We start from the raw sequence: 27684 nt of genomic DNA, 5'->3' as shown, positions 1-27684 counted from the left end.
ATATTTGTGTTAGTGTGCAGCAAGACTCTTGAATCACTTAGTTTCATTTTATTGTTTGCAAAATAATTACTTAATTTTTTGCCGGAAGCAATTTATTTTTCGGGCCAAAATACAGTGAATTTGTATAGGGCTTGTGGGGTTGCTAATTATCGTATTCATTTACCCAATCTTTTTTAACTTTAAGCCTAAGTGAACCGATGACGGTACGCTCGCTCTATTATTTTGTCTCCAGTCGCGCAACGCACTGCATGCGCAAATCTGTATGGCATCTATGATTTTGCCAATTGTTAAACGTAGGATTCAAATTTATGATTACCATTTTGTCGGGACATTAAAGACATCTCTGTACAATACATAAAGATGAACCGACAGTAAGCAGAATCTTGTCGTGACCTTTTGCAAAAATATAACAAGAGTTCGATTTATCCACCTAACGACGACGGGGTCGTTTTCGGGACATTGACTTTATTGCCCCCCATAGTACGAACCAGAATAGCTAGAGAGAAAGCGCAATCGTCCTGAAATCGTCTGTACCCACTCTCTCGTTTGAGCCCATTTAGCGCCAAATGTTTTATATTTTGTGGTCAGCCATCTTTGTTTACATTGGTGTCGGTTAAAATGTGGTGTCGGTAGCAGTGGGATTTCGTCGTCTTTTTTGGGGTATAAAGCTTTACCCCAGAGAGTCGAAAAAAATCACAGTAAGAGGCCTTTATGTGTACTTTCATTTGGTAAAAAGAGTTTTGCCTAACATGTTGTTGTTTACTGCTGACGCCAGTTTTCCCAACTGTCACTAAATCGTCCCATCCGTCCATGTTTTCCAGTTTAAGTTGTCTTTTATAAACCAAGACACTTGAAATTAAAGAGCAAAAATAGAAACATAATCTAATATGTTTTGAGTATGTGTAACTCTGTTATCGAAATTTAAATATAGTGATGTTTAATTAGTTAAAAAAGATCTTTTCCTCTAAACCTGATAATATTTTGATCAAGTTTTGCTTCTGATATTGACTGGCTAAAGTAATGTGCAGGAATTTCTTCAAATTGTTTAGTGGTAGAAGTAATTTATTCACATATTAAAAAATGTATGAGAAGGAGAATTGGAGAATCCGCTTTCCACCTTGTGGGGATGTTAGCGAATACAGTGACTGCAGCAGTAGCGAAGATGAATATGTACCACCGAAAAAAATTATAGACTATGCCTTGTTGTCAGAAAGTTCAGATGACGAAGCAGTTAGTCAGGATATATTCATTGACCAGGGAGGAGAAAGTGACCAGGATGCAAGAGGGTCAGGCGAGATGTCAATTTCTACCGTGGTTGAAGTCGAGGTGTGTATTGGTATCAATATCCCACGTAGAAAGCCCGTATGGAGGATTGCACAGGAAAGTGACCAGCACGAGAGCTGCCTGCATGAAAAGGCCAAGTATGAATCGGAAATAGTGCGAGCACCAATTGAATATTTCAAATATTTTTTTGACTCGGATGCGAGCCAAAGCGATCCCTCCAAACAACTAAACCTTACAATTCCAGAAATGGAGAAGTTTCTTGGTTGTGTCGTTTACATGTCTATTTTTCGTCTACCGAGAAAACGTATGTTTTGGGCTATTGAAACAAAGGTTAACTGCGTTGCCGATGTAATGACCCGTGATCGATGGGAAAGAATAAAAAAAGATGCTCCATTTCAACGATTTACTTCATGGCGATTCTGATGTTCAACAAGATCGATTGTTTAAAATCAGACCCCCGCTAGAAATGCTTAAAGCAAAATTCAAACCACTGCATCAAAAGCAAGTTTTATGTATCGACGAGCAGATGGTTCCGTTTACTAGGAAGGCAGGGCTGAAACAATATCTTCCCAAGAAGCCCCACAAATGGGGGTATAAAATCTTTTTAAGTTGTGTGGAACAGATGGTTTGGTACACAACTTTGAAATATATACAGGAAAATTACATCCTGTGTCTAGTTACCCTGATCTCGGAGCTAGTGCTAACATAGTCATCAAACTGACTGATAATGTAGAGAATGATGTGTAAATCACATACTCTGTTTTGACAATTGGTTTACGTCCATACCTTGGAAGATCTATTGTTTAGGGACGGCGAGACAAAATCGGTTATTAGGATGCGAGCTGGAATCTGACAAAGATTTGAAAAAAAGAGTACAGGGATGTTATCAGGAAAAGACGTCATGTGTTGAGGACACTGAAATAAGAGTTGTGAAGTGGCATGATAAACGAAGTGTAACTATTGCCAGTTCGTTGGCCAGCGCCATGCCCACATCAGAAGTCCGAAGATGGGACAACGTCACGAAACAGCACATAATGGTGACTCGTCCTTTTATGGTAGATTTTTATAACCTCAGCATAGGAGGCGTAGACTTGTTAGATATGCTTATAGCTCATTATAGAATACGCATTCGGTTAAAAAAAGTACTACCTGAGGATCTTCTTCCACCTGGTTGATTTGGCTATTGTAAACTAAAAAAAGCTTGATCCTATACAGAAGAGATTGTGAGTCCATGGGAGTTGCCAGTAACAAGCAACGAGATCTTTTATCGTTTCGAAGTTTTGTGGCAGAATTTCTTTGAAAGCTTGGGAAAACATCGACTCCACTTGAACGAGGTTAGAACCGACGCCACTGGCCATTGGCCTGTGGTAGAAGCTAAGAGACAGCGATGTCATGTCATTTCCCTGGGGGTGATAGCAAGCCGGTAATCAGATGCACCAAATGCGGAGTATATTTATGCTGGAACAAAGCCAAAAATTGCTTCGCGTGGTACCATGGCGTATATTTATGACAAACAGTACTGTCTACTAAACATTTTCTGTCGTCCGGTTTCGTTTATTTTAAATTGAATTTGTTATATTTCCATTTGTATCAGTCGCAATACGTGTAAGTATTGACACAATAAATTCATCACGTGGACGAGTGTATCGATTTCGTAAATAATATTCTATTATATACCACACTCCCTTTTTATTCAAAATAATATTTCACACTTTAGCGATCAGATTGGCGATACGTTTGAAATAAATTTTGTGTATTGTTCCTCAATATGATTGTGTTTCCTCTTTTTCTTCGTAGTTGTCAACGGCTTTAGCGCTCTCCGTGCACGTATTTAATCACCACGACCGGATTTGAAACTCGAAAGACAGTTCATTATAATTATATTAAGCGAATCATAACTGAAATTTTTTAGCCGCATATTAGTTCTCTTTCAAGTACCATGTTACATCACCAATATAACACCAACTCTGATATTCAACTCTTATATCGCCAAGAGTGCGGTCCTTGAATAAATTTCTAATATATATTGTATAAATAAGAATATAGCCATCGCCAATAACGATTTTTTATTTGGCATTGGACGCGACTATATATATATATATATATATGTGAAATTCTTTGACCTACGTTTACGCTCATTTCCAATCATGTTATATTAAAGGAAGTCATATAATTATATTTTCACAAAAATAAAACTCACTGTTAGCGAGAATCATAACGTGTTTCTAATTTGATGACGTTTTACGTTGTTACGCAGACGTTGCAAACGTATCGACGCAGCATTATTGCGACATAGTCCTGTTTCTCGATTAATCCCGGGAATTCTAAATTATCGCCACGCTGCTTCGATGAGTTGGCACCTTCTGTCTTGTATCCAGTGTAATCTATTGCGCTAGTAGTTGTTTATCGTGTTTAATATTGGGTTTACTATTTGCGGATAGGATAAACGATTCGGGTTGAAATTATTAATTGGGTTTAAAATCAAGGGTTCATACTGGAGTTGTAATCTAATGTAGGGGTACAGGCTAGGGTTGTAATATAGTCCAAATAGAATGATAAATGCTGTTTCTTGTATTTAGTCACATAAGTTAAGTTGTATTTACTTTGGATTATAAATTGTTGAATTGAGTTGCCTGGAGATCCTAAACATTCGGTATGTAAATATTGTTTTATCTTGTATGATTTATTCTGTATTTTAGTATTGTGAATACTATTTTATCCTGTGTGATTTAATCTGTACATAATTGTGACATATGGTTATCTGCTAATTGATGTGAATTGTTATTGCTTGTAAAATGGTAATGCTGTTATATTTGATTAATTGTGCCATATAAGCTATTTAGTTTTATTTATTATTTTGGCAGAAAACCGTTCCTTTAACAACGTTACGTTACGTTCCATTAACAACGTTCCTTTACGTTCCTCATACCCGGTATCAAGATTTACGTTACGTTCCATTAACAACGTTCCGTTTCCGGTACCCGGCAAGTTCTATTTTCCTGATTCATGTTTCGAGATTTGATTTGAAGTGTCTGTTGATTGTTATTAAAGATATTCACCGATTTCAAGTTGAATTATATTGGGGCAGCACTTGAAAGGCACAGAAGAATCTGGCGGCACTTTAACCGCTGTTTACAGACTTTAATTGCTTGAAAGCACGGACTAGTTGTAACAATTAACCGATATAGGTTTGGGGTCAGGACTGGGGTATTGGGACGCGTTTTTGAAGTCTCCAATCTCTTAATGTGCGTGAGAAGTAACCAGGCTACATAGAATCGAGCGCAACATTAAAGTTTTCGAATGTAGGAAAACTGAAGTTTTCTATTTCGAAATCAAACCAGAGTATTGTAAGCAGCAATTGAAAGATATCAAACTTTTCAATTGATCCTAGATTGAGTGAAGAAAGTCACTTAAAAGTAGAAATGGCTGCAAAACCAGTTTCACAAGAAGAACTGGAACGTTTATTGGCTGATCTGAATGGTCAGTATAGATCAGCAGAAGAATTGATGTTGAATCCAAGAAATAAGGAGATTCTACAATCACAAGTGAAAGAAATAGATGCAATGTTTGTGGAGTATTCTAAAGCTTATGAAATACATGTTGCAGAACTGCCAGTAGATGAAGAGGCTCAAAGAGTAGCTAAAGAATCTTTCCAGAGAGAAAGTTATGGATATGAAGAGTTCAAGGCACATGTTGAAGAGTGGCTTTCCAAGCAAGAAAGCACACAAATCGTTGAGAATCCTCCATCAAAACCACAATCTATAGCTAGTAGAAAATCATCTAATATGTCAAGACCTCGATCTGCAAGGACAGGATCGAGTTACAAAAGTACAAGTTCCAGTTACAAGAGAACTGAGGCAATAGCTGTCAGAGAACTTGCAAAATTGAAAATGAAGCAACTGTCAGAGCTAGAACAGGCTGAACGAAATACTGAAGAAATGAATCGGCAAGCTGAAGAATTAAAATCAGCATCAGAGAGAGAAATAAGGCGAGTACAAGCTATACACGAATATCAAGCCGCATGTGTAGAGACGGAAGTGTGGGAAATAGGCTCTAATCGCAATGAAAGGGTTCAGTTTCAAGAAATGGATTCTGGACCACCTATAGCACAATTGGTAGAATGTGAAGCAGCACGGGCTGAAGTAAACACACCTCAAGTGGGTCAAACCAATTGTATTGTGCCTCCTAGAGAGCCACAAGTTAGATTATCCCTGGATCCGGTCCAGGAAGTGGTTGCGGAAGTGATGAATCCCGTTAATCAAGAATTTCGAACTAGACAAGGTGGAACGAGACAGGCTAATTTGGTGAGTCCTGTAGAAGTACCTAATATGCCATCACAAGATGTTGGCTCAATTCTTGCTACTATGACATCTACAATGCGTGACATGGTAGATTTACCTAAACCAGAATTACTTTCGTTTCATGGTTCTCATGAAGAATATACAAGATTCATGAATAGTTTCAAGATAAATATTGAGAACAAGATTTCAGATGACAATCTGAGATTGACTTACTTGCAACAGTTTTGCAAAGGTAAAGCAAGAGAATTGATTCGTCAATGTTCTGTATATCCTCCTACAGAAGGATTGACTTTAGCAAAGAGACTTTTAAGAGAAGCTTACGGACGACCATTGTTGATTGCCAGAACTTATATGGAAGAGTTAATACATGGTCCAATGTTGAAACCAGATGATCGAGATAGTCTTCTGGATCTTTCTCATAAAATGGAAGAATGTTACCTAACGCTGTCGCATTGGAAGCAATATTCAGATCTAAATAATTTTGACAATATTGCTCAACTTTCATGTAGATTACCCCTGAAGTACCATAATAAATGGGAAGAAGAGGCAGCAGATTATGAGAATAGAAACATTGAACTAAAATTTGAACATCTTTTAAAGTTTGTCAAAAAAGCAGCAATTACGGCACAATCATCGATGGGCAAAGCTATGAGAGCTCATAAAGAGAGGGAAAAGGCTAAACACCCTCAAAAGAAGAGAATTTATGCAAATTCCACTTCAACAAGTGGTGATGGCAAACCTGAACAATCTACCGAGAGAAAAGGTACATTTGTGAGAAATAGATACAGATGTGTTATCTGTTCAAAAGATCATTTTCTTATTCATTGTCCAGAGTTTGAAAGAAAATCTGCAAGTGAACGCGAGGCTACAATTCGTGAATTTCATATTTGCAGAAACTGTTTATACATTGGTCATATGGCACGGCAATGTCGTAAGAATCCTGCATGTACTGAGAGAGGATGTGGTGGCAGACATCATAGAATGCTTCATCGAAATGTTGCAGATACTAAGCGAAAAGAGCAAGGCACAAGTTCCGCTACTCAAACTGCTACATCGGGATCAACCTTAACGAACTATACCAGAAATTCAGCTGGAGTATACTTGAATATAGTTCCAGTGAAAGTAACCTCACCTCAAGGTAGAGAAATTGAAGTATACTGTTTCCTAGACGAGGGAAGCACCTCTTGTCTATGTGATAAAAGATTGATGAAACTTTTAGAGATGGATGGTGAACCAATGAGTTATTCCATTACTACTGTAAACACACCGAATCCACAGAAACAAGATGGATTCGCTCTTGACTTAACTGTTAAACCACTGAAAGGGGAAGGTTGTGTGACATTACATCGGGTGCTCACTGTGGATGAAATTCCGACAGTACCGAATAAATTACCTAAAAGGATTGAATTACAAAGGCATGAATATCTCGAGGGTATTGATTTTCCAAAATTACCAGATGAAAGAGTGATGCTCATGATTGGCGTGAATGTACCGGAAGTATTCTGGGTAAAAGATGAAAGGCGTGGTACTACAAAAGAGCCAGTTGCAAAAAGAAGTATTCTTGGTTGGTCACTGGTTGGGCCTGCCTTTAATAAAGCTTCTCGGAATGAAAGTTTTCATGTACAAGTAAATCTTGCTGAAGTGAAAAGAGAAGATCTTCAACGACAAATTCGAGAGATGTGGGAAACGGATTTCAAAGATATATCATTGACTCCCACACCAACATTGTCAAGAGAAGATAAGTATGCATTACAACTGATGGAAGATAATATAAAGATGGTGGATGGACATTACCAATCTCCGTTACCATGGAAACCAGGATGTCCTGAATTTCCTAATAATCGTGATGCAGTTATGAGAAGAACCAACAATTTGGGAAAACGCTTGTTGAGGAATGATGTTTTAAGGGACAAATATTGCAGTACCATGGCTGAATTTATAAAGAAAGGATGGGCAAGGAAAATTCCTGCTGCGGAATTTGAAGCACCCATTCGTAAAGCGTGGTATCTTCCTCATCAACCCGTTACATCAGAACAGAAACCTGGTAAAGTACGCCTGGTATTTGATGCAGGTGCAAGATATTTGAACACATCACTGAATGATCAATTACTGCAAGGTCCATTTATGGCAAATGGATTGTTATCTGTTTTGCTACGTTTCAGAATGTACAAATATGGTATAACGGCAGATATAGAAGCTATGTTCTTACAAGCTCGTGTAACGCCTAGGGATGTTGATGCATTGAGATTCCTATTTTGGCCTGATGGAGATTTGACAAAACTCCTGTCGATCATCAGATGTTAGTGCATTGTTTTGGAAATACATCAAGTCCATTTTGTGCAAATTACTGTTTAAGGAGAACTGCAGAAGATTTTGGAAAAGACTTTCCATCAGATATAAGTGACAATATCAAAGATAATTCATATATAGATGACTTCCTACTTGGAGCAGATAGTATATCTGAAGGGAAGAGAATTGTCAAGCAAACCTCAGAACTTACTGAATGTGGAGGTTTTCATTTAAACAAATGGAGGAGCAATTCAGAAGAAATTATTTCTTGTGTTCCAGAAAAGGATAGAGCACAAATTCAAGCAAACGTAAATTTAGACCCAAATCGTGTTGAACGAGTTTTGGGAGTTGTGTGGTTCGTGGTAGAAGATTGCTTTGGATTCAATACAAAGCTGAAGCCAAAACCTGATACGAAAAGAGGAGTTCTAGCAATTTTAAGTTCCGTATTCGATCCCATGGGTATTGTATCACCTGTGATATTGCAAGCAAGACTTGTATTCCAAGAGTTATGTCGTCAACAATTGGGATGGGATGAAACTATTGGAGCAAATGAACAAATAGCATGGGAAAGCTGGACTAAAGCAATTCCAGAATTATCAGAAGTCAAATTACCAAGATACATTAAACCGAATTCATTTGGGGTTATTGTTTCACAAGAATTACATCATTTTGGCGATGCATCACAAGTTGCCTATGGATCAGTTTCATATTTGAGGTTATCAGATGAAAACGGTCAGATACACTGTTCATTTTTACTTGGAAAATCAAGATTGTGTCCTATCAAGACAATATGTTCACTTCCACGGCTGGAAATTACAGCTGCTGCGCTTTGTGTGCGAGTGGATATGTTTTTAAGACGTCAATTAAAATTTGAGACGAATGTTAAGTCTATATTCTGGAGTGATAGCACAGCTACTATCCAATCAATTTATAATTCGTCGAAAAGAGTTCCTACTTTCATAGCTAACCGATTAGCAAAAATTGAAGAAGGTTCAGAGCCACATCAATGGCGTTATGTTCCAAGTGAATTGAACCCAGCGGATTATGCATCCCGTGGAATGACAGCAAAGAAATTGATTGCAAAGAAATCATGGTTACAAGGACCAGAATTTCTCTACCAGAATGAAGAGAACTGGCCACAAATGCCCGTTAAATTACCAGATTTACCATTGGAATTTATTCTGAAGAAGCCAATTAACGTTCTAGTGAATCTAGTGACAGAGAATGAACCTTTGGACAAGTTTATCAACTATTATTCTTCATGGTATAAGTTGAAGAAAGCTATGGCATGGATTATCAGATTCAGAATTTATTTACAAGCTAAACCAACTGTTCAAAAAGGTAAATTGCAAACAGAAGAGTTGAGAAGATCCGAAAATGAGCTGATAAAGTATTTACAAAATTGTGAGTTGAATAAAGTTATTGCAAAGTTACAAAATTCTGATGTACAAGGGAAAAGTGTGCTTAGAAATTTGAAAATTGCACCTTCAATGCAAAAGTTGAATCCTGTTTTAATTGAAAGAATATTGAGAGTGGGTGGAAGATTGCAGAACGCACCCATAGCTTTTGATTTGAAACATCCAATAATACTGCCAAGTAACCATCATATCACACAGTTGATTGTCAGAGAATACCATAAAAGTTCACATCATTGTGGAGCAAGTCATACATGGAATTTGCTGAGACAGAAGTTCTGGATTATCAATGGAGCTGTTGTTGTAAAGCGAAATATTCGTAATTGCATATTTTGCAAAAAGAGAAATGCTTCGATGGGTAAGCAATTTATGGCTGACCTACCTAGAGAGCGTGTGACACCAGATCAACCACCATTCACATGTGTTGGAGTTGACAACTTCGGACCGTTGTTGGTGAAGCAAGGAAGAAGTTCTGTGAAGAGATGGGGCTTGATGATAACCTGTGCAACAACTAGAGCAGTGCATTTGGAAATTGTGCATAGTATGGATGTCAATTCATTTATTAATGGATTAAGAAGATTCATAGCCAGAAGAGGCAAGATTTCAACCATTATATGTGATAATGGGAGCAATTTTACAGCTGGAAATAAAGTGTTGAAGAAAGAAATTCAAATTTGGAATTCCAGTAAAATGGGAGAATTTTGCAGACAAAGTGATATCATATTCAAGTTCAATCCTCCCACAGCTTCACACTTTGGAGGTTTCTATGAAAGACTCATCAGATCAGCAAGAAAGATATTGACTGCATTATTGCATGATCAATTGGTTACTGATGAAGCGTTGTCTACTATATTTTGTGAAGTTGAAAGTCAATTGAATTCAAGACCACTTACACCTATTAGTATAGATCCTTTGGATGAAGAACCACTTTCACCAAATCATTTATTGTTGCTGAAGCATAAAGCAAATTTACCACCAGGAATATTTGACAAGAAAGATTGTTATGCGAGAAGAAGATGGCGTCAAATACAATATTTGGCTGACCAATTCTGGATAAGATGGTCCAGAGAAGTACTCGTCAATCTACAAGCTCGACATAAATGGTTGAAGAAGGAAGACAATTTCAAAGTCGATGATCTTGTGCTACTGGTTGACAACACAATACCAAGAGGGAAGTGGTTGACAGGCAGAATTATGGAAGTTATACCAGACAAATTTGGAGCTGTCAGACAAGTGACTGTCAAAACTTCTCATGGGTTTTTAAGAAGACCAATAGCAAAACTTTGTATGATTCAGAGAGCTGATGAGTAATTCATTGTTAGTTGTATTACTTATTTGTGATGATTCTCACTTTTTCTTTTTGAATTGTAAGATGTATTCTCTTCGTTCCTACATCTGGGGCGGGGAATGTTAGCGAGAATCATAACGTGTTTCTAATTTGATGACGTTTTACGTTGTTACGCAGACGTTGCAAACGTATCGACGCAGCATTATTGCGACATAGTCCTGTTTCTCGATTAATCCCGGGAATTCTAAATTATCGCCACGCTGCTTCGATGAGTTGGCACCTTCTGTCTTGTATCCAGTGTAATCTATTGCGCTAGTAGTTGTTTATCGTGTTTAATATTGGGTTTACTATTTGCGGATAGGATAAACGATTCGGGTTGAAATTATTAATTGGGTTTAAAATCAAGGGTTCATACTGGAGTTGTAATCTAATGTAGGGGTACAGGCTAGGGTTGTAATATAGTCCAAATAGAATGATAAATGCTGTTTCTTGTATTTAGTCACATAAGTTAAGTTGTATTTACTTTGGATTATAAATTGTTGAATTGAGTTGCCTGGAGATCCTAAACATTCGGTATGTAAATATTGTTTTATCTTGTATGATTTATTCTGTATTTTAGTATTGTGAATACTATTTTATCCTGTGTGATTTAATCTGTACATAATTGTGACATATGGTTATCTGCTAATTGATGTGAATTGTTATTGCTTGTAAAATGGTAATGCTGTTATATTTGATTAATTGTGCCATATAAGCTATTTAGTTTTATTTATTATTTTGGCAGAAAACCGTTCCTTTAACAACGTTACGTTACGTTCCATTAACAACGTTCCTTTACGTTCCTCATACCCGGTATCAAGATTTACGTTACGTTCCATTAACAACGTTCCGTTTCCGGTACCCGGCAAGTTCTATTTTCCTGATTCATGTTTCGAGATTTGATTTGAAGTGTCTGTTGATTGTTATTAAAGATATTCACCGATTTCAAGTTGAATTATATTGGGGCAGCACTTGAAAGGCACAGAAGAATCTGGCGGCACTTTAACCGCTGTTTACAGACTTTAATTGCTTGAAAGCACGGACTAGTTGTAACAATTAACCGATATAGGTTTGGGGTCAGGACTGGGGTATTGGGACGCGTTTTTGAAGTCTCCAATCTCTTAATGTGCGTGAGAAGTAACCAGGCTACATAGAATCGAGCGCAACACTCACGATTCACCCATTTATATTTAAATAGGAAAGGTTTTTAACCTTTTGTCAGCTAGAAACAAACAGTAAGTTAGATATTTTCTCCCACCTTAAATCACTTGATCTACTAAATAATATAAGGTAGAATCCGACCGGCGCTCTGAATATCCGCTGATAATCAAGGCCCCCATCCTGCTAACCGATACCATCCATGCTGAATTGCAAACCTTGACGGCGATCGCCAGGTTACCAAACTGACTGCTCATTTGTGAACAACTTATCTCGTCGGTATATTTGCATGATTGGTGGTATACTGCGCACATTATTAGCCATGGCTAATAACTAAAACCTGTTATATATATATATATATATATGCTCTATTACGGTGGTTAAACGGACCTGCCATAATTGCAGTACGTAAGCGGACGTCGTTCCCTTGTCCGTATCATTGTTTTTAACTACGAGGAAAAAGAGACAACACAATCCTCTCAATAACAGACATAACATTTTTGTCAGCTTGATTCGTCCACCTAATTCAGACCACCAAATGTTTTAGCCTATTTCGCCACTTAGCCGGAGCCCTCATACATGTCGCTCTCGATGTCTACATAAATGATGTTGCTTTTTAAAATAATTTTTCAGTGCATAACAGACACTGTGCACCTCACTGTGTTTGATGTTGAAAATAACTTTACATGTCAAAAAATACTCAACGCAACGTGAAGGTAGACAGATCGAAAGAAATTGATCCGAACGTGTTATATATTTGAAACTGAGAAATATACAGAGCATATCACAAATGTTCGCCGATTCCAACGCTATATCGCAACATATGGATAAAACGGATGCTAAGTAGTGAGTGTCAAGATATCAATACAAAGACAAAATTATGAAATTTCAATAAAACTGCGTTATAATAATATGAACATTGCGCAAAATATATCTCAAAATACCACATATCTTATATGACTAGTTATTATTATGCGTAATATTATTATTGTTTTTAAGCATGCTTGGTCGCTAGGCAGTTATACTACAAGTCTCACATATTCACAATGTAATTTTTTTTACCACTCTCGCAAAAATTACGCTGCTATGCTGAAGGTAAACATTGATAAACTATATTAATTAGGTTTCAATTGTTATAAATATTCGATGTTAAATCAACTGTCCTATTACGAATCCATTCAGCCAAACAATTCATTGCAAATATATCGACATCTGTAGCAAATTTATTAGCAAACAGTGGTTTCTTCCCAATAATCCCGTTCAAATCAGCACATCCATAAACACATATTCTACGTAGAAATTTTCCGCCGCATATCGTTGAGGGGCCTTGCCATTGTTGTGTTCTAGAGAGGGTATTTCCACTGTAAGTGTCATATTTTTCATCAGGTGGTGTACTACCGGGTAATCGTGGATACATTCGTTGCAATGTTGCCCAAACTGTTTCGTCCGGTATTTTTGTATCTTTTGCCCATTCAAGGAAATCCAAAACTCTTTGATCTAAACAACCATCGATTTATTTTCAACGCGACATAAAATATTGCAAATTCAACTATTTTAAATTTTCAAAACGTTCACAACCTTCACATGAGCACCATTATTGTGCCTCTGTCGCATTCCGACACAGTGGAGGTATAAGAGGTTAACAGGAGGGAGATGTAAAAAATGCAGAAAATTTTTTGTGTATCAATATATTTTTCTTCATCAATTTTATTTCCAGGAGACCATTTCTGTGTTAGTGTTGAGTAGAGCATACATGAATGCGGTTATGGGATATGTAAAACCGACCGATAAGTTTACCCAATCAGTTAATGCGCATTTATTACATACAGGGAATGATAGCGGGTGGGAGACACCGTTATATGGACTTTTTTTGTTGTTGCAAAAATACATTATTATAGAACTGAAAAATTGATTGTTTCTGAAACTTAGCACTGAAGACTAAAAGTAACCCAACGTGTTAATGGAGAAGAATTGGGCATGGTATCTTCAATCTGAAGTGAAACACCATTTCAAATCAAGGCTTACAGCAGCGGAATGATGTTGTCTTAAACATTTCAAAAATAAATATTACCTGTTAATAAAAATTCAACAGCTTCTCTTTTGAATACAAAATAATCTTTTCCAGTAAACGGTTGAATGTTGTGAGGCGGAGGTTCCTTTTTAACATCTGTTTTATATAATCCTCCATGGTCGATATCAATATTCATTGAATGATTGTACACAAACTGAAATCTGTGGTTTTAATTTGATTAACTTAAAGATAATTTCCTTCGCGTCAACATGTTTTGGGTAAATCGATCTATCAAACAACGTAGGTTTCTTTTTCGCTCAATACGTATATAGTTACCAAAATGGTTCGATATGAATTGATTCAAGTTCTTTGAAAAGCGCCAACAGAAATGAAAACTTAATATATTCATTTTAAGCTACAATTTCAGAAATAGTATATATATATATATAAATATGCAAATGAATACTTTTGATCAACCTTCTGTATTTTTCCTCTGTGATCTTAATGGTACGCGATGGTACACTATTTAATCCATGTAAAGTTTTCAACGCTCGGATAATTTCTAGATTAGTTTTTGTTGGGTAATCTTGTCCGCATGTATTGATTACGTAATGCCACCGATAATCGTTTTTCCTGAAAAAATTCTTAGAGTTAGCCACTCACAACCGGATTAGGTATTTGGAAAAATCAAATCAGTAAAAATAAAAAAGCAGTGTGTTGAAACTATCTAAATGATAATTTCAAGACAAAATTAGCTTAAGCAGATGTTTATTGGGTCCCTCATAAATACCAAGTGATGAGATGATAACTGTTTTTTGACTTTCATAGTACCGTTCTGGTAGTCTTATGATCATTATGCAGCGCAGCGTTTCAAACAAGCTCTCTTGATTCAGCCACTAATACACACGCTACGCATAGGTATGAGAAAATTTCTTGAACTAAACAATAGATTGCTTGCAATGCCTACATAGCTATAAATACGGTATGGCCGTTATGAACGCCACCGCGTATATGAATTATTCCCTCCAGAAACCAATACGTCATTTTTTATCACGCCATTTGTAAAAATTTAAACCGAATAGTTTTGTGCTTGGAATTCAATAATGTCTGCGTGACAGGTTAAACTTCTCGGGATTACTACCTTGCACTAACCTCGCCGAGTACGCAATACATCCGCTCGACTTAGTCAAACCAGAATGATTCCTGGTTCCCTAGAATGATATATTTCCCACCCATAACCACTTATCCATAGTCTTGACCAGGGCGGATGATTGAAAAACTGACCTAACGATACAGTGGGATACTTCATTACATAGACATTGGTGACACTTGAATGTTCACTTCGAATAAAATTACCGTTTGATAAGATCTTCCATGCAGTAGAGACTAGCTTGTACAATTGTCCAGTGACCGTACCAAACTCTCGTCATGTGTTGCGCCAAGAACACGTTGTTAAAACATCTTATAATTTTCATGACTCGAGTTTGAAACTCAGCCAATGATTTTTGATCAATATGAATACAATAAATATTTTGAGGCTGGTAAATTGTCCGCAACAAATGTTCAAATGATTGAATATTTCTGCAAGTAATACATCATTAGACATTACATATTTCATTGCACTGGTACTGCAGATAATTGAAAATTTAAAGACAATTATAACGAACCAAATATCTGCCATGAATATTTAATCTAGCTGTTATCATTTTTGAGGGAAATAAATACAGAAATTACATTTTAAGCATGCTGTTGCCAAAAAAGTAAAACTTTTCTACAAGGCAGTAGGGCAGGGGTTCTCAAACTTTTGATGTTGCGGAGCCCTTAAAAGGTTGAATATTATTCGCGGAGCCCCAAAATAAATGTTAAAATTGTTACTTTCAGATTAATATTCCTGGGCAAGTTAAATGTACTTTATAATTATTTTAAATGCTGAACCTTTTTTAATAGGGTTAACACAAGTCATAAATAAATCTAAATTTCATACTAAAGCTGTAAATTTGACACTTGACGAACATATTAATAAATTAGGGGTCGAATCTTTTCTTTTTTGACATTTTTGGAAGACATAAAAGGCCGTTAATAACGTTCGCGATTTCATTTCGTTACAATCGCCGATTTTTTTCGTCAGCATGTAAACATCTTTACGCCGGTGTTTATTCTCCCTAAATCAAATATTTCCCTCGGCATATACATGTATTGTTACACAATGACGACGTAAAATTGCTTTTTTGTTCTTATGGGGAATTATGAGTTCAATGTTAAAAACATGTTACCATATTATAGTCATCGGCGACAAAATGCTAAAAATAATAATCAATAAAGAGGTAAATCCACAACTCAAATTTCTTGATTGAAAAACCGCATTCTAAAATATTAAAACTTAAAATGGAAGATCACAGCAGACTCACTTCAGATTGAAAACGCTTTTATAGACATTGTAAATAACAAAAGTTGGTGTTATGTTAGCTTTTTATCGTAGTAACTGCGAAATCGAAACACAGTCAATTGTGCGCGCGATGTACCTGTTTTTTCCTATTCTGAAACTACCGACGCAGCCGCACGCAATCAATTGTGCGCGCGATCCGCGATGTACCTTTTTTCATTCTGAAACTACCGACGGAGCTGAATGCAATAAATTAATTTTCAATTGTTCGTATTTTGCCCAGACATTGTGATTTTTTAAACGGCGATATCTTGCTTAAAAATAATCTCAAGTGCGAAAGAACAAATCAAGTTTGACAAATCCCAAGATCGCAAAAATACGACCCCAATTTATTTATAGTTGGCAGTTTATGACATATTTTATGTTATTTTAGAATAGTATTCTTTCATTTTAGTAATCATAATAGTAATCTCGAATCAATCGTGAGTAACGACATTATAACGACGAGTCACGTTAAATGCTCCATTGGTCATGGATTGAATATTTTACGTAACAGAAATCTCGTTATCCCTTTTTTTAATCGCGAAGAATGTCGCGCGGAAATTTCCGATTCCAATTTTAAACCACCTCCCTCTTAAGAATCCTGGCTGCGACACTGCTTATAAATAATGTCATTATTTGATTCCGCCTCTTTACCATATTTCGAGGCTATATTGTTGTCAGATTTTATCAAAGCTGTCATTGCTTCTTTGAACAGTTTTCTCTCGCGGAGCCCTGGGGCTCCGTACGGAGCACTTTGAGAACCTATGCAGTAGGGTATACATACAAAGCAGTTAATAAATATCTGAATTGCAATTTATGTCAATATAATTACGATTGGTTGCAGTAATATTTTTAATTAAATCATGTGGTAACCGTTTTGAATAATCCAAAACACCATACGAATATTATTTGTTGTAGTGTGACGAAAAAGTATTTTTATTTCTCAAACTTACTTATAAATGCTGATGATGTATGCAATTGGATATTCCGCTTCTTCTAACGTCAGTGAAGATGTAATATACTTTCGTGATTTCACATATAAAGTACAATTGTCCGCCCGACTAGCAACCGTTTGATCTGAATTCAACAGCATATTTTTCCGTGTGGCATTTTTCTGATAAAATAAATTATGAACTTAAATTCATTTTCCTATTTGCCTCATTTTATATCATTTACACTGGAAATGTATTTTTAACTAACAAATTTCAAAATAATTCAATTTACCAACAATACAAAATTTTCAAAACATATTGACCTCAGAATAAAGTATTTCTCTTTCGGTTTCAGCAACTTTTATTGCTGTCTTATCGCCCCTCATTATAGCGTCACAGTCAACATGTGTCATGGCTTGATTTTTAATAAATCTCAGACTCGTCAAGTAGTCTTTCGTAGGCATCATGTATTTTGATTGAACTTCATTTTGTAAAATTGGCAATGCGGAAGCAGGTAAACTTGGAAGGGAAGTATTGATTGGATCTGAAATATTCTTATCTTCAGTGACTAGCGTATTTCTCAATAGCAGCCGACCGGGCCTGAACCGGATCCATTCCCGTCCATACTTCACTAAATCTGTATAAACCTGTACAAGATGTGATGTAAATTTACATGGATATATTAAGACACGTAGAATAGTCAAAATAAAACTTCTCTTACCCATAAAACTATAATTCCAAAACTGCATGTCAATAACACTGCCACGCCTCCGAGCCGTAATAAGTCCAACTTCATTAGTTTACTCTGATATATTGTTAAAAATAATTCAATCATTAGGTAGCTATCATAGTTTGTATAGAATTATATACATATATTACAGACAATAGATACAGCTTGGCACAACAAACTTATATTCCTAGGCATAAAACGTAATTATAGACCCTTTCTATCCAAAAGCGACGCTTGGGTAATGGTGCTTACTGCTTACTATAAAATATAATAACTCACTCATGTGGAACTCTCTAACTATTCAAGCATTACTAGATTACAACACACTTATCCCACAATTGACCAGCGCACATAGCGCAGTCATCTCTGGCGAAAAACAAAACATTTCTAGCTTCATTAATCCTGGATGTGTTAGAATTTATTTTATTAATTAGGACCGAAATCATAAATGTAATTCAAATTCTTCCCGATTAATTTGGATTAGTATCTGGGGCACTTGCAAATCTCACTTGTCATAATTCCTTCCATTTATGCAGAGGCGTAGTCAGCATATATTGCGCCTGGAGCAAACTATAAAATTGGCGCCCCGATCTCCATGTTTATTCACATTTTCTATTACATTCAATTATATATGTAAAAACAAATTATATATATATGTAAATTCAAATTTATATATTTCATTATTTATTCAAAAATATATGTATATGTGTATTCAAATTTTAATGAAACATTTTATTTAGAGAAGAAGCAAAGCAAGATACAAAATATAGCATATGAGCATAATGTCCCACTCAGTTACTGTCAAAGATGATTTACATAGTCTACAATAAATTTATTTTTCTTGATTTCACTGTCGCAAACTGGTTAACACGTCATCAAAATCTGATTTTTTTTTCAATGTTTCTCTTTCAACACTTAGAAGTGCAAGATCACTGAGACGATCCTGTCCCATTGATGCCATCGAATACGACAAAATAAGTTTCAATTTGCTGAAAGACCGTTCGATCACAGCTTGCAATTGAAACTGGTATTGTTAACAAAATTTGTAGAGAAATTCGCAGATTGGGTAAAACGTCGTCTCCAAAAAACACAATAAAACCAAAAAGACCCAAAGGAGTTTCTGAATGACCTTCAGTTCTGTTACTGAGCAGCATTCTGCAATCTCCAATTTCGGTGAAAAGTTCGTGGCCATTGATGTCCGTGTCGTAGAAATTTGCAAAATCCGTGCATCTCGACGAATTGTCGAAAACGGCATTGGGGTCTTTTGACACAGTATAATATATTTTATGTAACTCTGCCGCAAAGTACGGTACTTTGACAACCACGAAATACAAAACCACGTATAACTCAAAACATGTATTATCAGCACTTCGCCGTTGCCTTTTGTCTCCAGCACAGAACTAATATCAAGTTACATCGGAGCGCGCGTGCAAGAACTCAACGATACAGAACCACGTAATTTACCCGGTGCATTTTGTTACCTAACGTTACCAAATCAATTTTTGCTTTGTTTCCCGGCCAGATTTTTTGGCCGTGTAATAACGATAGAAATCTGACCGTGCGCGAGCTATGTGCCTGATGACGTCGGCATTCGACGTAAGTGGTCTGATCAAGTGTGCAGTTTGCCGTGTACTAAGACTAGATGTCTGCCGCCGGTGCGATCTTGCTTGTGACCGTTTTTATACCCTCATTGTGAAATTTTTGCAAGCCCCATTTTGGCGTCCTTGTACCTTGGCGACCGGGGCATATGTACCCCATTTTCCGATTTTTTGTAATCTGCTTGTTTTAAGTATAGCGTAATAATATTCTTTTGTAGCAGTTTGATACCTTGTTAGCGATACATATATTGAAAGGCTCTTGTCGTAAGATGTGAAACAACTAAACTACGAAAAAGGTGAAAAAAATGATTTGGATATTGCCCTCGGAGATATCATAAAGGTAATTAATTTTGTTCGGTCTCATTTTAGGAAGCATATAATATTCACATAAATTTGCAAAGACATGAAAGCAAATGAGTTGAGGCTATTGTATTACGCCGAAGTGCGCTGGTTATCGAGAGGAAAAGTTTTAAAATGAGTTTTCTCAGCTGCGGAAAGATATGCCTGTTTTTCGCTGGTTGCTAGTTTGATTCGATGGCTGTTAGTTTTCAAGATATCTTTTGACTTGCAAATTGCCCTATCTAACAGCAATATTTGAATTCCCAAATCACCTAAATTTATTGATGCAAGGGAAAGAATGTTATATTTTTAAAGCTAGTAACAAGATTCCGGCTTTTGAAATGAAATTGAAGTTATAGCAGAATAATGTAAGAAATTGACATTTTTCCGATTTTGAATGTCTTGGCTATCTGATTGAGACTTGTGAATGGGAAATCGGAATCCCAAACACGGAAACCAAGTTGAGGTCAATTGTACAAAAGCATCATGATGCGCTACAGCTCAAATTAGGAGCCAGTTTTACGGTTGTTGAATATCACTATCTTGATTCTCTGATATGGGCCATTCAGCCATTCGCAAGTGCAGAAGTTGCTCCTGTCCATCTCACTGGCGAACTGCTTGAATTACGATCAGATCCGGTAAAAAAATGCAGAGTTCGAAAGATAAAAAAAATATACAACGATTTGGGCAGAACTACTACAAGTTCCCGAGTATCGCAATCGCTTGCACAAAATGAATGAATTTCTTACGAATGTCATTCCTTCACAAACAAGGGTTTTCTGGAATCATTGAAATTTAACCCCCGACACTAATCCACTAATGAGAGTGGGACTGAAAACAAGATTATAACCTCGCTCTGCACGACTGGATGATGGAATCCAAGAGCAACGTTTACATTACTGCATTAACTAAATAATGAACTATTGCATCGATATGAACATATATAAATTCTAAATATTATTTACGTAGGATGAGCGGGGTGTACCAGATTTTGAGAATGGGTTCAAAGGGTGTACCACTCCAAAAAAGGTTGACGAGCACTGTTGTATAGGGAAATATGAGCAGGTTCGAGGTTTTTACGAGAATGTAGTTTTGCAGAAACTGAATTTTGTCAAAATATACTATATATATATATATATACACTATGACTATATAACATTATTCCCATGAGTCTACATGAAAACAAATATCTCATGCTCATAATCTCACTCGAAAAAATTAAAGCTTTGTTACCTCAACTTTGAACCTCGTCGATTCTACAAATTGCGTACTCATATAAACACACACATATGATCGAGACAAACATATATACATACAATGAGAGGGAAAATTTATAATGACGATTTTTTTTTTTATATAAAATACTAAATAAAAATTTGTGTCATGAACCCCAATGGAATTCGAAACTAATACATGTACATTGATAAATTGCATATTGTACCAATCCATGAGTCGAGTTTATTATATTGCTGAGATTTCAGTGTGAATGAGGTATGCTTCAAAATCGTATTAGGGCCAATAGAATAGACGAGAATATCGATCAAGATCGATAAGTAACAAATGTTTGAAATAAAATGTTTCTGTAATAATGTGACTGTAAGTCACGAAACGCACCTTATATACAAGCACATATATATCGTGAAGAATTCAGCGTTTTTGGGAGAGAGAAAATGAATATTTGGCACATGAAGCTGTATCAATAGCTACTTTGATAAAATATATCCCATGACGCTTTCTTTTTCTGTATGTATGACCGAATTGTCCATCCAATGAACATTCTTTCCCTTCAACTCCCATAAATATAATACAGGTTTGTAGTTGCTAGATTTCGCATCAGCTTGGATATACTTTTTCAATTCATGCCAATATTTTCATTACACAATTTCAAACGTCCGTTAACATACTCATTTGGTTGTCCCGAGTGTAATATATTGGAATTGACGATGTAGTCATTGGTAAGGTATTCTGATTATAACTTTGTTCTGAATATGTGCTCCTTGCGTCCAAGTCACTGTACATCATCACCGGAGAACCCCTCTCTGAGCGAATCATCGAAGACGCCAGCGAGAAGGTTTCGCCGCTTGGTGGTCCCACGCTGACTTTAGATGATTCAGAATCATCTTCAGAAGAGGTTTCGTCTTCAGGTTTTGATGTATTGCTGTCTGAACTATATCCTTGATCATCTGAATAAAGAATGATTATATATATGAGTATTAAAAATGTACATTAAATAAGGTTAAATGTCGTTGTTGGTAGATTTGAGAATTGAGAAAATCAACTTGTATTTTTTATTTTATAAATTTAAGTATTCTATATCAGTGCGAAATCTCTTCTAATAGCTGTTTATTAGTAAGTTTGTTAGTACAATATTATTTTGAATAATATAATTAGATACCGATGTATGCAGCATTCACTGGAGCGATTGCCCGCACTGTTACTGGCTCTTCTTCTAATGCTTTTCGCCTATTTTCTTCTTCCCGTGCCAACCTCTCCTGCATAAACATTGCTTGGTTCAATTTTTATCGAAAGAGATAGGTATTAAATATTGGACACAAAATGGACCAATGGATCGTTTTGACAATTTGTTGTTTGTTGGAAATAAATCGATATACATTGCCCGCATTTTATGAACAGTATACGCCTGCTACTCGACTAGACAGCAAAAGTATTGTCTTGCCTTGCGGATATCGTATTGCTTTGTTGTTATTTCATGAAATTGTTCTGCTTTTTCACAATGAATTATAGCCTATAAGAGGAATCGGACAATTTAATGAATGAATTTAATGTGTCAGTGGATAAAAACCAATCATATATTTGCTAGCTCGTAATACAAAAGATATAATGAACGAAATTTTCAACAACCCAACCTGTGCCTCTTGAGCTATTCGCTCATCTTCCTTTTCCTTCTTTTTATTTGACCTCCGTATACAGAATATCAACAGTATAATTAGAAGTATGAGCAATATTCCGCCCGCTATAGACCCGCCTATGACAGCAGCGTAGGGAAAATCTGAAAAAGAAACGAATGTATTTAAAAATACTGAAAGAGGGTTTCTCCTTTTATTGAAATAAAACCGCGAAATCTTGATGATATATGCAGGGGTGGGCAAGGTTTTTGGACCAGGAGCCAAAAATTTGGCCCACATAGACTGGCGGGCCATGTATTGTTGACGTAAAAAGTTACATTTTATGAATAATATTTGCAGTGTTATAAAACCAAAAGTGGAATGCAATAAGCCTCCTGCTAAGACTAAATTTCATTAAAATCTCAACAAATTCCTTGAGCTATTTTTAGCTAATTTGGTTTTAGTTTAGTTGTGGCAGCATCAGGCAGGCCGGATTGAAGTACCCAACGAGTCGGATTCGACCCGCGGGCCGTTGTTTGCCCATGTCAGATATATCGGCACCTATAATATTCAGAGAAAGGTAATGGCCTTCTTGCAACATCTCCAACCTATAAGTAAATGCGGAAACTTTTAAATAAACTAGTTCGTCAGTTCGAAATAGAAAGCGATTATTTTGTAACAGCAGCAATCATAACAACAAGAATTTAAGCAAATCGATCTAAAGTCAATAATAATAAAGAGTAAACCACTTAAAATAGTTGAGTAATAAATCTGAAGTAAGAAATCTGATTGAAATTTTAATAGCAATAATACGATGTGAAGAGTAAATCCAGGATCCAAGTATTTCCAACCCCGAGTCTGTACTTTAATCAAAAATACAACAAATTAAAATTTTGGAATAGTTATGGCGTAGCGACTGTGTTTGAATTTCACAATTTACTTACAGTAAACGCTCACTGTGAACTCTATGGAATTCGAATAAGATCTTGAATTTCCAGGAATATACAACTGGCAAGAATATTGACTTCCATCAGTATCAGCATTCGCAGTGATTGAAATTGAGACGGAAATGTTATACGTTCCATTGACATTCTGGATACCCGACTCGTTCTTCAGCGATATATTTCCTGAAATAAGATGTATTAAATTAGTTATCCTAGAGTCCTAGACAGAATTCGATAACAAACATGTATATTCCGAATTCTCAGATTGAGCTACCAAGATTCGGTCACCAAGGTTATTTCAAACTGGTTCTTCGGCCTCTTGGGAGATTCTCATTGGGGGGTCGAGCATATGGAATTACTAGATACTCTTTTTGTTGAGTACATTTATTGACTGTGTGAGTGTGAATATTTTATTTCTTAGCTGGAATGCCATGGTGTATATAACTAGATTTGAGCACGAATATTGAAGGATAGAACCACCGATTTGTACTTTTCTAGAGACGATTGGATGTAGGTGCTAATCACAAGTACTCTTAGAGGACGGGGGGTCACAATTTTTGCATATGTCATTTCTGTTTACGTCATCTAAAAACTACGTCATAATCACGTATATTTATTGACCAGGTGTAGGCGACGACCGCCCGTAATGGCCTTCGCGAGCTCACAGAGGGCAAGCTATCTCTCCCGTATTGAAGTGTCTGTGACGTCGTGTCAGTGACATAAGATATGAGTGACGAAGTCAGGTGGGACAGGATAGACAAATTGTTACGGCACGCCCACAAGAAGCACCTTTTAGAGTACGGTTCATTAACCACTAGTAATTAAATCAACAATAACAACATGCAAAAGAATACCAACAATAGCGAAATAATAATTAAACGATCGATAGGTCGACGTCGTGTCCAAAAAATTTAAGCTTAAAAATAAGTTACAACCTCGATACCAAGCAAGTGTTGCTGTTGGACCAGTGTTGAGTGCTGAACAAGTTACATCTTGAGTATTTCCGTCGTCGATAACTAAACTGCTTGAAGTTATTCCGGTTGCGCTATATTCGATGGGTATAACTGAAATGTAAAAATCAGTCGCAGTTAATAACAAAACCAATGCGCTCTATAGGCCTATAACAAAAAATTCGCGTAATAACGCCAGGGTTTCATTTGACCTGCCTCTGACCAAACTGAACAAATATATATATTACAGTAAATTTTGGGTTTGCTATGTACCTTCGTCAACCCATTTTGGAGAAATGTATAATATTGTTTGGTAAGATTGCCCCTCCTTTTATTTTAACGCAGTATCTCAACGAAATATGCAATTTCCCCTCATTATGAAAGGTTCGGAGAATAGCTAAATATAACATATTTATTAATCAAAGGTAAGAATGGTAATCAAGAATGCATTGCGAGTGTTGCGCAGGGCGTATGGCAATGTTGCCTATTTCAACTATTTGATGAATTGCTTCAAAAGCCTAAGAAGATAGGTTAAAAACAGGAATCATAATATACACTAAATGACTAAGTAATAATTCCGCCATATCAACGACTGATAATTCATCTATTACAACCGTAAAAAAAGGCATAATGTCAATGAGCATTTACCCAAAACATTGAGTTTGACATAATTCCTGTATGATGAACCAGTTTCCATGGAAACTGCATCGCTGTTGACATCACAAAAATATTCTGTTGCATTGTCAGCAATTGTTGGTGTGATTGACACAATCGCTTCCATACCACTGAGTTCACTGCTTGAGCCCGCAATAGTTCTTGTAGAAGTGGTCACCAGATCACCATTTTTATTATTGTACCATCTCACATTAGGCTGAGGTTTTCCATTGTATGAAGTACAAATCAAGTTATTATTTCTATCCGAGTATACATCAATAATTCCATTCTCTACGTTGTTTATATATGGGTATGTTGGTACAACTGAAATAACAGAACATGGCATTATAATTTGTAATGAACAACTAATAAATCTTGTACAGCTAGCTTATCTGTAACAAAGTGAACATTGCTAGTTTTATGCTATTATGTTAAATTCCATTTACGCTTGAATCACACGACAGATAGTAATTTGCAGGTTGCATAAGTTGACTCCAAATTTTATGGCAGCAAAGCGTTGGATCTTAACCTAGTATGCAATATTTTTATCTTTCAATTTGCACGAAAATTCCAACGCATAGCAAAGTTATCAAATCGTACTTATCGATCAAGACGAACATTCTCAATTAACAACCTACCGGCAAATAGAATCACTTATGAGATCAATACACTCTTAGGGAAAAAGCTTTTCCCTAACATTCTCAAATATAACAAGAATGATCAATGGATTAAATTACCATTGACAGTTAAAAACGCAGTGCCAGAAAATATGGGGGTTCTACAATCAGGAACCATACAATAATACGAATCTTCGTCTTTTAGAGAAGTATTTTGAATGTTGAGATTATAATTTCCATCGTTTGTGCTCATGGAATATCTTGGGAAACCTGTTTACAAAATAATTGTATGTTAACTGGAATCATGGTTTTTGCAAAAATACGTCTGCAATGCAGTGTTCCGTCTAAGGTGTGCGCGTGTGCGCGCGCACACAGCTTTCCGAGGCTGCGCACACACATAGAGTTACTGCGCACAGACGTATTTGGATGTAATGTAACAATGTGCTCGGTTGGCAGGTTAAGAAAGTTTGTTGTTGGCCCACTTATTACCCGGTTAGATCGCCAAAGTTTCTTCATAGGTTTTTGCACAAATATTAGTCATTTTCAAAAAAGTGCGCACACACCAAAATTTCTGCGCACACGTACTACAAAAAATTAGAGGGAACATTGGTCTGCATGGTTTAAAATAACTATTTAATAAAGTGTACCCAGTTGTGAATCACTTAGCTTGGTTTTGACTTGACTGCAAAATGAAGGTCCCCAATCTGTCCTATAGCCAATTATCTTTAGAGCCGAACTGACCAATGAATAATCGGTGTCAATTTATTTATAAGATTTGATATACTCCTGAGATGAGATATTGTGCCTAACTGGTGATTTACATTTGGATTCAGGATTTAAAGAAAAAAAATACTAAAAAACTCTGATCGCAGGGTATTTTTTGGATATTAGCATTTTTAATTGGTAAGAATTGGTTAAAGTAAATATAAGTCAACTCACTCGGGATAGTGGGATCCATCCCCATCGGCACGTCATCCTTTACCCACTGTACTTCTTCCCCTTTTGTGTTGGACACATTACACCTGAGACTAAAGTTTGTACCAGATAAAATTGTCTGCGCGTCTGGTCCAAGTATAGTTACACAACTGCAATCAAATGGGTCAGCAGTATTGCAGGGAAAATCTGCATCTGTTAAATTGAAATTATCATTGTGATGAAATAATCGAATTTGACCTTTTTTTCATGCTGTAATACTCTTAGACCTAGAGTTAGTCGCCAGACGTAAATATGTATGACTGGATAAATCTTAACACCCATGTGCGCTGGACTGTAGTGACGTATCTACGTAAAATTGCGCCCCTAACAAAATTTAAAAATGCGCCCCCATGCTTACAAGAGCGTAGCCGGACCCAAATTTGGAGAAGGGGGGGAACAGTTTTTGTATGATGATATATTTTGACGCTCACTCTTGCTTTTCGTTTCGAACAAAGCCAGATATAAGTAGCCTATTGAGCTACAGTGGCTATTGAAAACAGAGCAAAATGGTTTTATAAAAATCGTATAAATTTGTGTCCTACTGCAAAATTTCATTTAAAAATGACTACGGCGTTCATGGCACGGCGTTCTATGGTTGCCAGTTTTGCCACACTCTTGATACGCCACTAGGCCACTGGATTGACTAATATTTTTTTTGCTTCGTGAAATTGTTATTACTATCAAATCATGGACATTATTATAGTCAAATACACTGAAAGAACTGGTTAAAAGCAGAATACATATAACAATTCTACGAATCCCTGCAAAGATCAAGTTTCTCAACTTCAATAGGCATTTTCTACCAGTATAGGTGATTCACAATATATAAGTGTTTGTCACCACACATGCGACCAATATGAATATCTACCACAGGGTCACGTATTTTGTA

General features: G+C 36.3%; 3 protein-coding genes across 4 annotated transcripts; 1 reads left to right on the top strand and 2 right to left on the bottom strand.

Moving 5' to 3' along the window:
• The first annotated feature begins 3482 nt into the window (after positions 1 to 3482).
• On the top strand, positions 3483 to 11780 carry LOC120336944 (uncharacterized). The gene is made up of 4 exons (XM_078111580.1): positions 3483 to 3937; positions 4149 to 7884; positions 8016 to 11150; positions 11362 to 11780. Exons 2-3 carry the CDS (start codon positions 4707 to 4709, stop codon positions 10598 to 10600), a joined length of 5763 nt encoding a protein of 1920 aa, XP_077967706.1. The 5' UTR covers positions 3483 to 3937; positions 4149 to 4706; the 3' UTR covers positions 10601 to 11150; positions 11362 to 11780.
• A 711-nt stretch (positions 11781 to 12491) lies between these two features.
• Positions 12492 to 18041, bottom strand: LOC120326710 (beta-1,3-galactosyl-O-glycosyl-glycoprotein beta-1,6-N-acetylglucosaminyltransferase 3-like). Of its 2 annotated transcripts, XM_039393046.2 has the most exons (7): positions 17864 to 18041; positions 17466 to 17789; positions 17164 to 17324; positions 15142 to 15366; positions 14263 to 14418; positions 13846 to 14006; positions 12492 to 13271 (listed from the first exon to the last, which is right to left on the bottom strand). In XM_039393046.2, exons 1-7 carry the CDS (start codon positions 17975 to 17977, stop codon positions 12901 to 12903), a joined length of 1512 nt encoding a protein of 503 aa, XP_039248980.2. In that variant the 5' UTR covers positions 17978 to 18041; the 3' UTR covers positions 12492 to 12900. The 2 variants fall into 2 exon arrangements, with proteins under 2 accessions (XP_039248980.2, XP_077968005.1); XM_078111879.1 differs by lacking the exon at positions 17466 to 17789.
• A 3341-nt stretch (positions 18042 to 21382) lies between these two features.
• LOC144422202 (nephrin-like) lies at positions 21383 to 26878 on the bottom strand. The gene is made up of 8 exons (XM_078112143.1): positions 26760 to 26878; positions 25941 to 26090; positions 25198 to 25527; positions 24535 to 24663; positions 23600 to 23782; positions 22677 to 22819; positions 22205 to 22301; positions 21383 to 21992 (listed from the first exon to the last, which is right to left on the bottom strand). Exons 1-8 carry the CDS (start codon positions 26782 to 26784, stop codon positions 21694 to 21696), a joined length of 1356 nt encoding a protein of 451 aa, XP_077968269.1. The 5' UTR covers positions 26785 to 26878; the 3' UTR covers positions 21383 to 21693.
• Positions 26879 to 27684: the final 806 nt, after the last annotated feature.

This window comes from Styela clava, chromosome 4, assembly GCF_964204865.1.
Source record: "Styela clava chromosome 4, kaStyClav1.hap1.2, whole genome shotgun sequence".
Taxonomy (NCBI): Eukaryota; Metazoa; Chordata; class Ascidiacea; order Stolidobranchia; family Styelidae; genus Styela; species Styela clava.
The sequence above is the reverse complement of the archived record's forward strand: the minus strand, read 5'-3'. Positions and strand labels throughout refer to the sequence as shown.

What these genes read in the sequence shown, in the direction of transcription:
- LOC120336944 (XM_078111580.1), top strand. Translation starts at nt 4,707, where the DNA reads ATGGCTGCAAAACCAGTTTCACAAGAAGAACTGGAACGTTTATTGGCT. An exon ending in ACTCCTGTCGATCATCAGAT is followed by an intron (nt 7,885 to 8,015) that starts GTTAGTGCATTG and finishes ATTCATATATAG; the next exon opens with ATGACTTCCTACTTGGAGCA.
- LOC120326710 (XM_039393046.2), bottom strand. Translation starts at nt 17,977, where the DNA reads ATGATTGAATTATTTTTAACAATATATCAGAGTAAACTAATGAAGTTG. An exon ending in TACATCATCAGCATTTATAA is followed by an intron (nt 15,367 to 17,163) that starts GTAAGTTTGAGA and finishes TATTACTTGCAG; the next exon opens with AAATATTCAATCATTTGAAC. An exon ending in TGTTGAATTTTTATTAACAG is followed by an intron (nt 13,272 to 13,845) that starts GTAATATTTATT and finishes ATGGTTGTTTAG; the next exon opens with ATCAAAGAGTTTTGGATTTC.
- LOC144422202 (XM_078112143.1), bottom strand. Translation starts at nt 26,784, where the DNA reads ATGGGGATGGATCCCACTATCCCGA. An exon ending in TGCGTTTTTAACTGTCAATG is followed by an intron (nt 25,528 to 25,940) that starts GTAATTTAATCC and finishes CTGTTATTTCAG; the next exon opens with TTGTACCAACATACCCATAT. An exon ending in GAATAGCTCAAGAGGCACAG is followed by an intron (nt 22,302 to 22,676) that starts GTTGGGTTGTTG and finishes ATGTTTATGCAG; the next exon opens with GAGAGGTTGGCACGGGAAGA.